Source organism: Telmatherina bonti (genome assembly GCF_933228915.1).
Source record: "Telmatherina bonti genome assembly, chromosome: 14".
Lineage (NCBI taxonomy): Eukaryota > Metazoa > Chordata > Actinopteri > Atheriniformes > Telmatherinidae > Telmatherina > Telmatherina bonti.
The window spans coordinates 13,881,972-13,897,467 of NC_136612.1; the positions used below are offsets into that span (position 1 = coordinate 13,881,972).

A 15,496-nucleotide genomic window follows, 5' to 3' on the forward strand; every position below is an offset into this window, starting at 1 on the left:
CCTGAAATGTGGACCAACCCTCATCTTTTCAGCTTTTATTGGGCGTGTTGAAGTGAAATCTGGTGTCATTCTGCATGAAAAATAAATAAGTAATGCTTCATATCTACTTAGTCACTTATCACTGATTTGTAAGGGTGTGGTCCTGTGCCACTGCAGCTTAAAACCAACTTCCCAGCAGTCCCAGTGATGGGGTCTGGCTCTTTTCAAACTTTTGCTTTGGCTTGGTTCCCATATCAGAGCTCCCAAACTGTTTCATTTAATATCACTCTCACTCTTTAGCCTTTTTGTTTTCATTCAGTGCTTCATAAAAGTGTTAGTTTTAGTCATTTATTCATCAAAAGTACTGTCACTTTTGTTGAGGTTGAGATAGATAGATGATGAATATCCATCTATTCATGATAGATGATGAATAGATAGATAGATAGATAGATAGATAGATAGATAGATAGATAGATAGATAGATAGATAGATAGATAGATAGATAGATAGATAGATAGATAGATAGATAGATGGATGGATGGATGGATGGATGGATGGATGGATGGATGGATGGATAGATAGATAGATAGATAGATAGATAGATAGATAGATAGATAGATAGATAGATAGATAGATAGATAGATAGATAGATAGATAGATAGATAGATAGATAGATAGATAGATGGATAGATAGACAAACAGACAGATAGATGTCACATTCAGTCACATCAATCCCATTTCTTCCTCATCCTGATGCTCAGTTTAAACTTCAGCAGCTCATATTTATCATGTTTATCCTGCAAGGTTTTTTGTTTCGCACATTTCATAGATGACACGGTGTGTATATTAAATGTGGTTTAGCTAGTTGACCATCTGGTTTTGCTAAAAAGCAAATGAATAAGTGTACATAATGATACTACATATATGTATATACATATATATGTATACACATGTATATATGTATATACATATATATGTATACACATGTATATATACATATATATATGTATACACATGTATATATATATATATATATATATATACACATGTATATATATATATATATATATATATATATATATATATATATATATATATATATATATATATATATATATATATATGTATATATTAAACATACAGAGGTTTTAGAATAACAGAGCCAGTTGAAATCAGAAAACTCATCCTTTCAGGTTCTTTAAGAAGCAAATACTTATTAGGTAAAGTGATGTGCAAAGGAGGAAATGAGGCTGTTTTTATGGTCATTAGATTGGTGTGTTGATGTGCAGTTTTATGTTGCATTGATTTCTGTGGTTCTTTTATAATTTATAAACACTTGTAAATCCTGCAGCCAAGCAGACAGAACTGATTAATCAGGGAGTTTTTTCAGAGAAAATTCAAACACCTGAAATTGCATCAGTGTGTTTTTGGGTAAAGCATGAGCTTGTTATTCATCAGGAACACATCCCAACATGGGATCCACACTAACGAGGCCATATTTGCTGTTCAGGTGATGTCATGGTACAAGACTGGAGCTATGCAAAGACGTGGCATGATTTGTTTTGGTTGCAGGCGTTTGATAAGAGTGCCAGGTGGTGTAACTATGCCAGCTCAGCAGGTCCCTTTAACATGCACAGAACCAGTTTCCTGAATGACGCTGCAAACAACATGAGCTGGCATTTCTGTCAGACTCTCACAAACTGTGACAGTTCAGCTGCTGAGCTGTGCATGTCGTCACTCTGTTCAGCTGTTAAATATTCATTTATTGTTTCATCTCCTGATCTGAAATAAAAACAGCTGCATGCGTGCTTTACAGTCTAACAGTAGAGGGGGCCGTAACCTAATTAGTTAGAAGTTGCAGCATGCACTGTATGGTATCATCCATGCAGAATTTGTTTTTCTACATAAATAATTATCCCTTTTACAAGATGAATGAAACGGTTTGCAGTGGAGATCTTTCATACTGCATGCAACAACTCCATACTTCAGCAATTTACACATGATTAACACGGAATTATGGGAATTTTCTCTTGGTTTTTTCTAGGGATGCACTGATATAGATACCAGTATCAGTATCGACTCAATACCAAGCGTGTGTACTCATACTTGGTATTAATAAAAGTGTACCGATACCACACTGGTCAAGTCAGCACAGGTGTGTGTGATGACATGCTTCGGACATGTTTAAAAAGAAATAAGTGCCTTAAATGTTAAAATATGACATTTTTTGTTACGCTAAAAACTAGATCTTTGTTTCAAAACCACACATTTACAGTTGTATTTAGGTAAAATGTGCCAAATCAGAATAAAACATGTTGAAATAGTTTGATCTGTAATGTTATTATATCTGTATTGGTGAGGTAACTTCAGAAAGGATGGGTCATTTATTACAACCTAATGAAATCTTACATAGTTATAACAGCAACAATAACCATAGTCACAATAGTGTTCACATAAACAGATTTAGTATCGGCAAATATTGGTATCTGCAGATATTCAAATTTCAGATATCGAATCAGAACTCCCAAAAAGTGGATCGGTGCATCCCTAGTTTTTTCTAATATGGTGTGAAATATCTGTGTTTACTGCTTAAAATGCAGAACTGATGCTCATTTCTTTGTCTTTTTTTAACTGCCACATTGTTGCCTCTTTCTGAGGAGCAAGCGAGTGATGAGGAGGAAGAAGAGTAAAACCTGCAGTAGATCTGAATGAAAACTAGGTGTTATGTACACACTCACAGCAGAGGCTTGTGTAGAGGGAATAAAGAGCCTTCCTGCTGTAGCGGTAAATACGAGCCGGTTCAGTTCCTTGCATGCTTTTCTGGCTTCTCTCTGTAACTGGTAACAGATCAGATACAATGAAATCAGGACTGGTGGTGGATGAAATAGGGCATGAATAGAAATAGCTCTGTAGCCTGGCTCCACAGTCTCTGGAGGGAGTGCTGTGTCAGTTGCCTCGTGTGTGCTGTTAAGCTGATGGCTGTCTGTTCTCTGTCCAGGTGTGTGTATATGTGTGTGTGTGTGTGTGTGTGTGTGTGTGTGTGTGTGTGTGTGTGTGTATGATGCAGGAGATCCTGCCTGGGCCTCACATGCTCCTGGAAACCATGAGAAAGCATAAGGCCTCTGCCAAAGGCATTAAGATTAAAGGCACTGACAAGGAATGTGTTATTGCCAGCTCAGATGGGGCCTGCATAATCTGGGACCTGGTGGAAGCCAGGACTCGCCCACTCAACACCCTCCACTTTCTGCTGCGACGAATTCACGTCACAGTCGACTTTTAGCTACCATGAAGGTGATCATCTTGTTAAACCTTGAAAAAGTTTTGGGTGGAGCGGCGTATTTAGTCAGCGCTATAGAAACACATTAAGCAGCGTGGCTATTGATTTCCTCCCAGGGTGTGCTGTTTCATCACTCTGTCTGTGTAGGCATTTTGTGAGGACTCAGGTGGTCCCGAAACACAGTCATCAGCACTGTCCACTTTTTTTTTTTTTTTTTTTGGTGTTGTTATTTTTGTTGTTTTTATCAGCCTGGTGGGAAAAAAAAAAAACAAAAAAACAGGATTGTTGTAAAAGCAACAGAAAGCTGCAGGGCTATGAATCCAACATAACCTCAAAACATTTTATTGTGCTCAGAAGCCACAAAACTTGTGTTCTCATGTGTGTATGTGTGTGTGTGGAGTTTACTGTGCACAGGCAGTAAGTGCATTGTTCCTTTAGTTAAGGGATTGTTTGTTCCCTAAGCAGACACTGTATATGACTCAGGCAACCAGATGGTCTCCGTTGCCTACTTCAACTTTAAAGATGGCATCTTTTTTTTTTTTCTTCTCAGTGCATCATGGAGGCAGATTATCTCTCCTTTATAGTCATTATACTACTTCATTATTATCCCATAATACAGCCAAAACAATGCAATAACACTGCATGTACAGTGCCTGTCAACTTTTCAAAGTGTGTCCAGACTGATAGCGAATATTCAGCTCGATGCATCTTATTTGTTTGCTACTGTTTAATAAAGATCTAACATGAAAAGGGCTGCAGAATGCAGGCACTGAGAGGGGAAATGCTGCTGCAGATGCTGCAGCTTTCTCACCTGCCAGACGAGATTCTGCTTTTCATTTCACCATAAAAACTGACTCTGGAAAAGAAAATGTCAAATTGAACTGAGTTGGACTCTCCAACTCAATCTGTTGGTTTCCTTATATAGGCTATTATCATTAGCCTATATAGGCTATTAGCCTTATATAGGCTATTATCATATTATTGGCTTTCATTATGTTTTTTTTTTCTGTCTGAAAAGTGTCTTGAGACGGCATTGCCGTGATTTGACGCTATATAAATAAAGTTGAATTGAAAAAGAAAAAAAGCTTTAAATAACTAAAATATAAGAAAAATAAATCATAAAAAAAAAGCTTCCAAACAGGGTTGATTACTGCTTTACCACACATTTCTCCACAGCAGATGGCAGCAGCTCAGAAGAGCCCCTCGGTTACTGTTAACAGAGAGTAAAACAAAGTCACATGTTGGTGTGATCCAGTCTCTTGGAGTAAAATTATAAACAAAACAAAAAAAAAAAAGACCCTTCTGATCTTGGTCTTTTGGCAGCTTTGACACATCTTCTCTGTTCTGCCAGTGTTAGCTACCGCTAAGGTTATTTTAGCTGCAAAGTTACAAAGACTGTGTCTTCAGGTTGTCTTTGAAGCCCATCAGGGATTACACACGTCACATTCTGGAGTGAAGCTGGTTAGTACGGCTTACCGCCATTGGCTCAGACGGAGACATTTAATAGAAGTTTAGATTTACTTGATTATAGTTTGCTGCATCAGTTCACAGGAGCACGAGACATGTTTGTCACTTTGTGCGTAAGAGAGAAGATTATTATTTGCCTCCCATTCTTTGAGTCAGACGCTGCTGTGAAAGGAGGGCTTTGGCTTTGCTTGGCTGTATAGAGGACTCAGAAAATTAAGTTTGGGGTGCACTCATGGCTCTGTAACTCTCAGCTAAAAGGATTTCATGACTTTGTTCTCTCTTGGATCTGCGCTCCTGGTTAGATCCTTGCATCCCACAAACAACAACAGCAGTTCCTCTGTATTCTCATCAGCGCTAAAGGATGGGAAACATAGTTAGGAGGCAAAGACTTGGCTCCGTCTCACTCTTCAGGTCGTGTTAGCAGAAGAGGAGGAGGAGAGCTGGTCATATTGCCTTTGCTCACTACTGCAATAAATCTGCAGTTTTTAATGTTATTATATGTGACAACCCCGTGTGATTAAACATATCTATGTAGCGAGCGCAGAGATAAGCTCTCTTATAATTCACGGCCCAGTAATGAGAGTAATAATCCAGAATGCTGTAACCTGTGATAAATGTCTTTCCAGGCTGACTTAATGAATTTCCACTGAAGGCTGCTGCTGTCACTCACACACACACACACACACACACACACACACACACACACACACACAGCCACATGCAAGATATTTCTTTTTTAGCCTTTTTTCCAATTAGAATTGGAAGAAATCTTCCCATTAGACCGCCAGTGTCATTAACTGCTACTTCTTTAGGCAAAGCGAGAGAAAGAGAGTTTTTATTGTTTTTGCCTCGGCAGGAAAAAGTGTGTGTGTGTGAGGGAGCGACAGCAGCCACTGTTATCCAAGTGCATCATTTATTAAGTTTTAGTTTTTATAACCATGTCTCAGTTTCCTGAGAGCATGTGGATAGCATGAGTTCAGCATGACAGCACTAATGCAGCCTTTAGACAGAATATTGTCAGACTCAGATGGGAAAAAAAATCTCCATGACGCTGGGTGCTCTGGCTTGGGTCTTCCTCTGCCATCGTCTGGGTGGGTAGATGGTTGCCCCTGGGTGGGCTGGCTGGGTTTAATCCATAGGAGTTGCTTGTTTTTGAGGTCCTTTTTGTCTCTGATCCTTGGATGACGCTTGTGACATTTGCATCATCATTGTTCACAACTTGTTCTTTATATTTTGCACTCATTCATTAACATACATGTAGCTACAGGTATGTTTTCATATACTTGTTGTTATTGCTTTTTGTGTTTTTATAGGTGCTCCTGATGATTCTCTGCTTTGTTTTTTATTAATCTTCCATTAAGCTTCTCTGCAGGAAAAGCTGCTCTAAACTTGTTCTTTATATTTTGCACTCACTCACTAACATGCATGTTTTTTCTACAGGTTTTCATATACTTGTTGTTGTTATTGCTTTTTGTGTTTTTATAGGTGCTCCTGATGATTCTCTGCTTTGTTTTTATTAATCTTCCATTAAGCTTCTCTGCAGGAAAAGCTGCTCTGGTTTTCGTCTGTTTCTGTTGTACGACTGTTTTTGTTGATTTTTATGTTTTGTGTCTTTGTCTGGTTTTTCTGACTCTTACTCACCTTTTCCCCTCTTCTCCTCACTCTTCCACTTCCCCTGGTTTCCCCTGTCAGGTCCAACATTGACACGTAACTCAACCAAAACAAATAACGAAGAGTTTTAAAGAACTTTTTTCCTTCTGAATATCCATAAAGCTCCTCTGGACAAAGCATATTTGTTTGGTTCAAACATGGCAGACCATCATTCTGCTTAACATTTTGTTAAATGGGACAAGAGTTTAAACAAAAAAGTCCAAGTTATTTGTGCTGAGAGGAATGACGTCTTGTCGATGACACTGGAATTTGACTGCTTCAACTTTTCATCTGTCACGAGAAAAAAAAAAAATTGCTTCTGAGATAGTTGACAGTTTCCTTCCACATACAGCCCATTTCAAATTTCTCACAGCATTTTTTCTTAAAATCCGGATTTAGACTGAGACTTCTTCTTGTTTTCCTACACATCATTGTGAGCCGTTCCTGTTGTGCTAAGGATCATCATCCAGTTTAAAGGTCCACCTTTAGTCTCATCTACTCTTCTTTTTAGACAGATCTCCGAGGCTTTGAAGCAACGTTTAACCACACTTCTCCAGAAACAGATTTCTTTGGCCTCTCATGGCAAACATGTGCTTACAACGTAATCAAACAACACACTTTTCCAAACTATCTCTGCAATCTATTCCTGATTGGAGCTTCTATGCACTTTGACACCAAACAGCTGCAAGAACTGCCTGCAGATGCTGTGATGTGATTGGACATTTGAAGGCTTTTCTCTTTTAAAAAAAAAAACAAACAAACAAACACTTATCATAACTGTATATTGACTACATCACGGAGCCATTCATCTGCAGGGTAAATCTTTTAAGCACATTATGCAGATGATCCTATAGGCATATTTGTGTAAGCTCCTGAATGAAAGAAATAACATGACTTAACCAAACTATCCTCCATGATCTCTGAAAAAATGTAATCAAATCTCCACCATGAGTCTCAATTTTTATCCCTTGAATGCGCTGGAAAGTGGGATGGAAGGGGTGCAAGTGTGTGTGTGAGAGAGTGAGATGGGGGGGGGGGCTGACACACAATCGCAGGCATTTTCCAGGCGAAGTTAGTGGCGCAACTGGATGGTGTCGCGGCTCCTGTTGTGCTGGACATGACAGCCCTGCCGGAGCTCTAATGAAGGCTTTCTGTAAGTGTTGGGATGGACGAAGGAGGTGATTTAACTGCGCGGAATAACAGCCTGCCGTCGCGTCTCCTGGCTCAGAGATGGTGGCACCTTTGCGCGCATTCCCGTCTTCCGTCCGGGACCAGGGACACCGGCACCGACAAATAAGTCAGACGCCAGCCTCAACATTTGCACGACTTGACAGTGCCAGTGTCACAATAGAGGGCTAAGAGAGAGGTGCTGCTGCCATGGAAAGACAAAGCAGAGTCAAGGAGGAAATGCCGACGTCGAAGGAGGAGAAGCGCAAAGAGAAGAAGGCGAAATCCGGCAAGCTTTTCCGAAAGAAGTCGCTGAAATCCGTGGGGAGCTTCATGAACAGAATCATCAAAACTTTGGGCACTTTCGCCCACTTTGGAGACACTGACGCGCAGGACGCGGAGGATGACGACGGGGGGTTTGGAAATGGCGCACCTTGCACCCTCAGCGCCAGCTCAGGGATGGCGAAAGATGACGCGCAGGTGACTTGGGATCGAGCGGTGAAAACGCCATCGTGCGCGTCCTCTTCTCTGTGCACCGGCAGGGAGAAACTACTTTACCAGTACGGGGAGAAAATCCCAGGTGTTCTGGGGCTGAAAAACCACGGGAACACCTGTTTCATGAACGCGGTGGTCCAGTGTCTGAGTAACACCGACCTGCTGGCGGAGTATCTGGGCCTGGAGCGGTACAAGATGGACCTGAGTCAGAGCAGAGTGAACGGGCTGGTTAAAGGGGATGAGAGCCGAGTGCTGAAGGGAGAAGTCACGGAGCAGCTGGCATCACTTGTCAGGGCTCTGTGGACTCTGGAGTACACTCCTCAGCTGTCAGTGGACTTCAAGGTACAGAAAACGTAACTTAACCAAACCAAACCTGCAGGTGCACGCGAGTTGTGTCGACTAATGTTCAGTTTTTCTAGTGACAGAAGAGTTTAAATTCATCCAACCTGCTCTTCAGCCAAACATAAACACAAACAACGAGTTGGTTGAGTTCTGAACAGACATGTGATGCAGCACTTATTTGCACGCCACACCATGCAGTGTTGTGCCCTTTGACCTTAGTGCCTCCCTGCTAGGTGTTAATGAGGTCGCAGCACAAGTTCAGCAGGTGCCCGACTCACATGCTGCACTGGGAATCCTCCAGCAGAACGCCTCATATGCCAGTAAAAAAACCCAAAAGCTCAATAAAAAGCTGCATTCTGCAGAGATCAGAGTGGATGTTGTTACGATGCAGAGTGTGTCATCACATAAAGGGGCTGATTTACTTTCCACTATAGACTCTTTCCTCTGAGGATCAGGAGGGCTGTGACAGAGCACTATAAGGGGACCCTCAGGCTTTCCTATCTGCCCACGCTGGGGCGGGGGAATGCAATTTTATCCGCCTGCAGCGTTTTGCTCTGGATTTCTCAGAGACGTGGTTTAAGGCAAGAAGTAGATAATGTGGAGCGGGCGAACAAAGAAACTCACAATAGATCTATTCTTGGAAATGCTAATTACTCTGCAAAGATGACTGCTGGAGTGTCTTGACCACTTCTGCGTGCACATTTAGAGGCAAGTTAGATGTTTACCTGTGAGAAGAGCCGAGAAGGGTTGTCAGATTTGTGTTTTTTTCCCTTCATTTAAATCGGTTGTATTTAATTCTTTTGGTTTTTGTGCTCTGAAAAGCTCCCCCGTGAACACAAATCCATAATGCCTCCTCTTATCTCACATCGCTCTGATATTACATTTTAGTGGGATCAGCGCAGAGAATCTTGCAGAGATTAAAAGATAAATTAAAAGGAAAAAGACTGAACACGGCTCTTTGTGTGCGATGAGATGTTTTGGTGTATTAAAAGTGCAAAACACCGACACGCACTGCTGTTACTCTTGGCTGTGATTTGGTCACAGGAGGTCCTGAGTTTGCACAGGCCAAACCCTCTGAAATTGCCTGTTGAGTAATACCACAGCTGCCTGGAGGAAGGATTATGAAATGATCAGATAGCTCTGAGGTTTGTGTCTGGGAGGATGATATAACTCCCAATTGTAGGAACTCAAAACTGCAGAAAAAGGTTTGGTCTTTGTTTCAATTACTCGGTTAATTTGTTGCCTTTGTACGTTGATTATCAGTCATGCTATCCTTTAAAAGCAACCTCTGAAAACCATGCATTTTGCAGCTAAAGCATCCAGATTAAACCATTACAAACATTACAAACCTCTAAACTTGCAAGACAGTGTGCTGCCTATGGACTTTGTCTTTTTTTCACCCAACTTAAACATTCCTGCTCTTGTTTGCAGCTCATGTCTATGTTCTTTTGTAATCATATTATAAAAGTTACCACCCAGGTCATCTGGATTCAATGTCCCGCTGAGGAAAGAGATAAAACAACAAAGATCTCGCTCTAAGCCACATTCCAGAACCACCAGGCTCAAAAGACAATACAGGTGGAAGGAGGGAGGCAGCTTTAATAAAGGGTTCGCGAAAGATTAAACACCACTTGAGTGCTCGGGGATAAGTAAAGCATTCAGTGTGACTTCAGCTCCCACTCTCACAGATGTGTCTCTGCTGTTGCCGTTAAAGGGCCGAGTTTCTTCAACCTGGGAGCAGATGTGCAGGCTTTTGATCTGGACAGTACACTTGGCTATTTCTGACCATCCCCCCACCTTGCCCCGCACCCATCAGGGTTAGATGTTTGCACAGAGGGGCCTGGACAGGGATGGAGCCAGAAACTCAAACAGTAACTCCACAGTCACTGTCTCATTTAGCATGAAGGCAGACGGACGGCAGTGAGGGTGGAACAAAGAAGTCAGCATGTATTAATAGGCCATTTAAACAGGCCGCCATTGTTGGATTTTACCTGTCAGGATATATTAAAAGTTAATAGATCAGGTAGATACTCTGATGAACAACCATAAACAACATATTGGACCAGAGGTGCCCAGCTCTTGAGGGCCACAATCCTACATGCATCCCTGCTCCAACACACATGACTCAAATCAATCAGTCGTCGTGAAGAACGTCACAGGTTGCTCATTTAATGGACGCCAGGTGTGTTGGAACAGGAATCCAGCAAAAACCTGCAGGTCTTCAGCCCTCAAGGACACACTGTGGACACCCCTGTTGTTGACTGTTGGTAACAACATATTAGATTATTTACTTCACAAAAGTGATAAATAATTTGTAGTAATTATTCCATGGTCTATGTTATGAGTCTTTCTTCATCATGGAGGAATTTGGCTCCACTTTTCTTTGCAATGTTTTAGCTTACTGAGGTTTGCGAGGATACTTTAAAGCAGAGTATATATTCTTTTTTTTAAAGGTTTGTTGCAGCATTTCAGTCAGGTTGAGCTTCAGACTTTGACTTTGACCTTTGACTTTTGCAACATTGTGATTTCTTTGCTGGTATTGTGGCTACAAGGCAAGCCCAGATCATCAGCCCTCCACCATCGTGCTTGACAGTGTGTCTGAGGTTGTGTGCTGATGAACATGCTGCTCATTAAGGCCAGAAATCTTGTCTGCCAAATGGACATTCTCACAAAAATCTTATAGACTGTTTAGATGAAGTTTTACAAGCTGTGCTGTCATGTTGTCTTGTTTTTTTATGAGAAGAAACTTTTTTCTGCAATCCTTCCAAAGAAATCATACTTGTTCAGCCTTTTAGAAATCTTGTCATCATGAATGTTAATACTGAACATGCTGAGGGCTGGCAAGTCTGAGATGTAGATCCTGGTTTTTACAGTTCCTCTGTGTACTAGCTGGTCTGGTCTTGGGGTGAAATTACTAGAACATCTACTCCTGGGAAGGTTGGCAGCTGTCTTAAATGTTTTCAACTTGTTCAAACCTTTTTCACCGAGGAATAATGAAGCTAGAGACACCTGTTTTTACATTGCTGATGTCTCTCCACAATGGTGTTGCGTTAACACACACCTGAATTCTCCACACCAATACATTCCCACTATGATCAGTTAAGTTAAAGGGATAATGCCCGACGAGGTGTCCATTATCAGAAATTAATGGACGACGTGGGGGCATGAACCGTCCGACACAAAGCATATTCACCAAGACCATGGTATAATACTTTTTAAACGACAACCTGCAGCCAATCAGAATAAAGTATTTGCCACCATCACCACCACCATCATCATCATTTATTTGATCAGTAATACCTGGTTTGCTTATAACCCTTTTAATTCTTATGGAGGCTCCAAGGGTGTACATAGTTTTCCACGCATTGCTTCTGCAGTCTGGGAGTAAAATGTCAGCCGATGTTGGGTCTACCTCATGTCAAGACCATGTTAGATAGTTTTAAAAGGTAATTGGTTGAAATACACAACCAACAATAGCTGTTTAAACATTTATCCAGTAATGGATTGATGGTTTAATATTTAACAACGGCAACTTTTTTTGTTGTTGTTTTGTTTTAATCTTTTGTTAAATGCTAACGTGCATTAGCGTTGCAGGATGACCATTATGCCAGAGACGGCAATAAAAACCTCATGGCCTTTCCACCAGCCATAATTATATCACTGAGACAATTGCCACCTTCAACGAGCTGATGGTAATCACTGTTATTGCTCTTCAGTAATGACTGGCTGTGCAGTGGCTTTAAGTTAGTGCAGGTCATGCTTCGCCATTAATGCAAGCCTGAACGTTTCAAGAGCATCTGTAACGAGAAAAAGTAGCTGCTGCATTAGCTTGGATCTATGCAATAAAGTCAGATTCAGGCTGGTGAATAAGATGAGACGTTGTGTTGCATACAGTGCATCATGCAGCAAGATGGACATCCACATCCACACCACCCCAGCTTGGAGGTGTGCCAGGTGTGTGTTGATGCTTTTCTTGCTCTAAGTTGGCATGCAAGGTTTTGGTTGAATTAAAAATGCTGCTCGGCTTCATCATGAGCTCTGTTTTCAACCCCGTGATGTTTCCTAACTTACTTATCTGTCAGTTATCGTACAGGGTTTGATTGTTTGTTGACTTCCTTGAGATCTGTCAGGCAGAAGAAGCTTCACTTTCAACTCAAGATCATGAGATAATCTTATCGTGCTGAGAGTCAACAAGCAGTTTTTCATGTTTGTTCACATCTTTTGTTTGATCTCTTGTCCACATCTCAGTAACTACTCTGAACATGCAGAATGGCTTTGCTTCTGTTTAGATATTAATATGGTCATGCTTAACGTCTACTGCTTTGCTGAAGTGCACTTCAGTGCCTGCTAAGCTGAGATTTAATTCAGTGACTCGAACGTCTGGCTCTCCATTCACAAACGTGCAGCTTCATCAACCGATACGCTGCAGCATGTTGGCGTGCAGCAGCCGTAAGAGGTGTATCACATGTTAGTGATTACAGTGTGTCTTCCCTATGCCGTGATCTCTCATCGCTGCCTCTGCTTCCAGCTGCAGCTCATGAGGTGAAGTCTTTGTGAGAAAGAACCTAATTTTTTTTTTTTTTTTTTTTTTAATGAGCATGTTTTATTTTTTTCTTTTATAGTCTTAAGCAAAGGCAGAGCTGGCTAATCCAGAATCACAAATGACTCTGCTGGAGTCAAAGTGTGTGTTGGTTGGGGAAGCGTGAAGAGTATTAGTGGAAATTTGCAATTCTAGGATTCCTCTGATCAGCGTTCTGTGAAGAGGGCAGGGAAAGCCACCCATTCAGTAACCGCTGTTAAAATAACAAACCTATCCGGCCTGTGCTTGAGCTTCATATTTTTGTAAGAAAAGGACTTGCAAACCAAAGCAGGCATCATGGGAAGGTAATTCTTTTAGACTTTTTTTTTATTAAAACCTATCTTCAAATCATCAGATCTTTTTTCTATTGGTTACCATCACCAGCCGTTGGTGGATCTACACTACATCCACCAAAGTTTCATAACGACTCAGTCACCACATCGTCTTTTTCTCTTCCTTTCAGAATGTTGTGTCCAAGTACGGGTCGCAGTTTCGTGGTAACTCCCAACACGATGCCCTGGAATTCCTCTTGTGGCTGCTGGATCGCGTCCATGAAGATGTCATCCTGGCGTCTCACAATAACAACAACAAGACCAAAGCTCCTGGAAAGGTAAGCAAGCAGGAAACCACGCTGTGTTGCAGGCACGAGGTGAAGAAAATCCTCTTGTGCTTCTCCACAACAGATATGTGCAGTATACTTCCTTACAGTAGCGCTAAAAACAGCACTTTGGCAGAATTTGTGTTTATTTCCTTGTATGGGAATGCTGCAGCGGTTGTAGTCTGGGCAACCAGGTAGACAGAGACTGGCACGCCACGAGGGTGTGTGGGCATGAACGCAGTAGGGACTGAACATGGTCTGCACTAAGTGTATCACAGTGTACCGATTTTGACAATACAGCAATGAAAAATCAATAATGTGTTGATAATTGACATATATGGTTATGACTACATTCATTCTTCATTCATTATCCTAACTGCTTAGTTCAATTCGGGTTCGCCAGGAAGCTGGAGCCTATCCCAGCGGTCTTTGGGCGAAAGGCAGGGTACACCCTGGACAGCTTGCCAGTCCATCGAGGATGATTGTGACGTGATAACAGCTATTGAAATAAAAACTTTAATATAATCAGGTGGATTTATATACTATTTATTAAGTTTCATTCATCTATCCAACAGTTTCATTCATTTGATTCATAAAGTACACATCTATTTATTAGAGATGTCCGATATTATCAGCATGTCGATAATATCGGCATGCCGATATTATCGGCCAATATATACATTGAGATGCAATATTGGAAATGATTGGTATTGGATTTTACTTTTTTAATGACATAATGTTTACACAACATGCATATATTATATATCAAACTTTTAATCTACGTCTCCTTAAACTAAAAATGACAAAAATATATGAAATGCAATGCATAGGTATCCAGATATTTTTGTTTGTTTGGCAGAACTCGCCCCAAAAATATCAATATTGGTGGATCTCGTTGTCGGAAATTAAGAGTTGGACAAAATAAGGTGTTTAGGATATCGGTAAAAAAGCCAAAAACATCTCTACTAACTATCCATCTTTAAATCTATCTAAATATCTGCTCTATTGTCATTCAACTGCTTAACCAAATAAAAAAGGAGGAATCAGGTTGATAACAGTTCCTTTTTTTTTTATTGTAGTATTGTAATATTGTAAGTATGAATTTTTTTTTTTTGCCAGAATAATTGTGTTAGAAATTGAATATCCTAATAGCCATAACTGCTACGTGAACCTCATTTCCCAAAACGTTGTGAGACTGGGTTGAATGATGTTTAACATTGTGTAGCAACCCCTCCTCTTTTAGCAAGGTTCTGTAATCGTCTGGAAGTGGGATTAGCTGCTGGAGTCATTCCCATCCAGAACAACTAACATTGTTCTGGATAGGAGCAGATGTTACTCTAAAAGCTCCATCTACTTTCAGCATTGATGGAGCTTCACAGATGTGGAAGATGGCCACACAGGCACTCATGCAACCCCATGCTATCAGAGAAGCAGGCTTTTGTACGCTAACTAGCTGGATGGTTCCCATTCTCTTTAGCCAGCCGAACAGAGTCCATAGTTTCAAGAATGGGAACTTTTGATTGATCTGACCACAGATTTGCTTTCAGCTTAGTCTCTTTGGTCCAGGGTAGACAGGGTAGACATGTTCACCTCTGGCTTCTGCTTTTCATGATGGAGCGTTAACCTTTAACCTGCATTTGTGGATTTCAGTTCGAACTGTGTTCAGTCGGTGATTTCTGCAGGGATTTCCTGGAGAGAATCACTCACACAGAAATTCCTCCTGATTCTCTGAGTCTGTCGATGACGTTATGCTCCGCAGATAGTGGGATTCCCAAAGTATTATCAACATTATAAACCTAATTAGTGGTCAAATGCCGCAGCAGTTGTTCTTTGATTTGTGCCAACTACGTTTAAAGCCTTTTGTTGTCCTGTTACACCTTCTTACAGATGTGTTGCTGCCATAAAAGGAAAAAATGAGTTAAGATTTTACATAAAGTGATAA

The 15,496-nt window shown here is 40.9% G+C and overlaps 1 protein-coding gene across 1 annotated transcript in view; it reads left to right on the forward strand.

Annotated features, from left to right (window-relative positions):
• Positions 1-7,750: 7,750 nt before the first annotated feature.
• The window catches only part of usp43b (ubiquitin specific peptidase 43b), a gene marked incomplete at both ends in the record, with an annotated part of 94,642 nt that continues 86,896 nt past the window's right edge, over positions 7,751-15,496 (forward strand). The window contains 2 exons of the mRNA XM_079252678.1: positions 7,751-8,377; positions 13,420-13,566. Of these exons, the coding sequence (XP_079108804.1) occupies positions 7,751-8,377; positions 13,420-13,566 (774 nt within the window). The remainder of the gene's footprint in view (positions 8,378-13,419; positions 13,567-15,496) is intronic.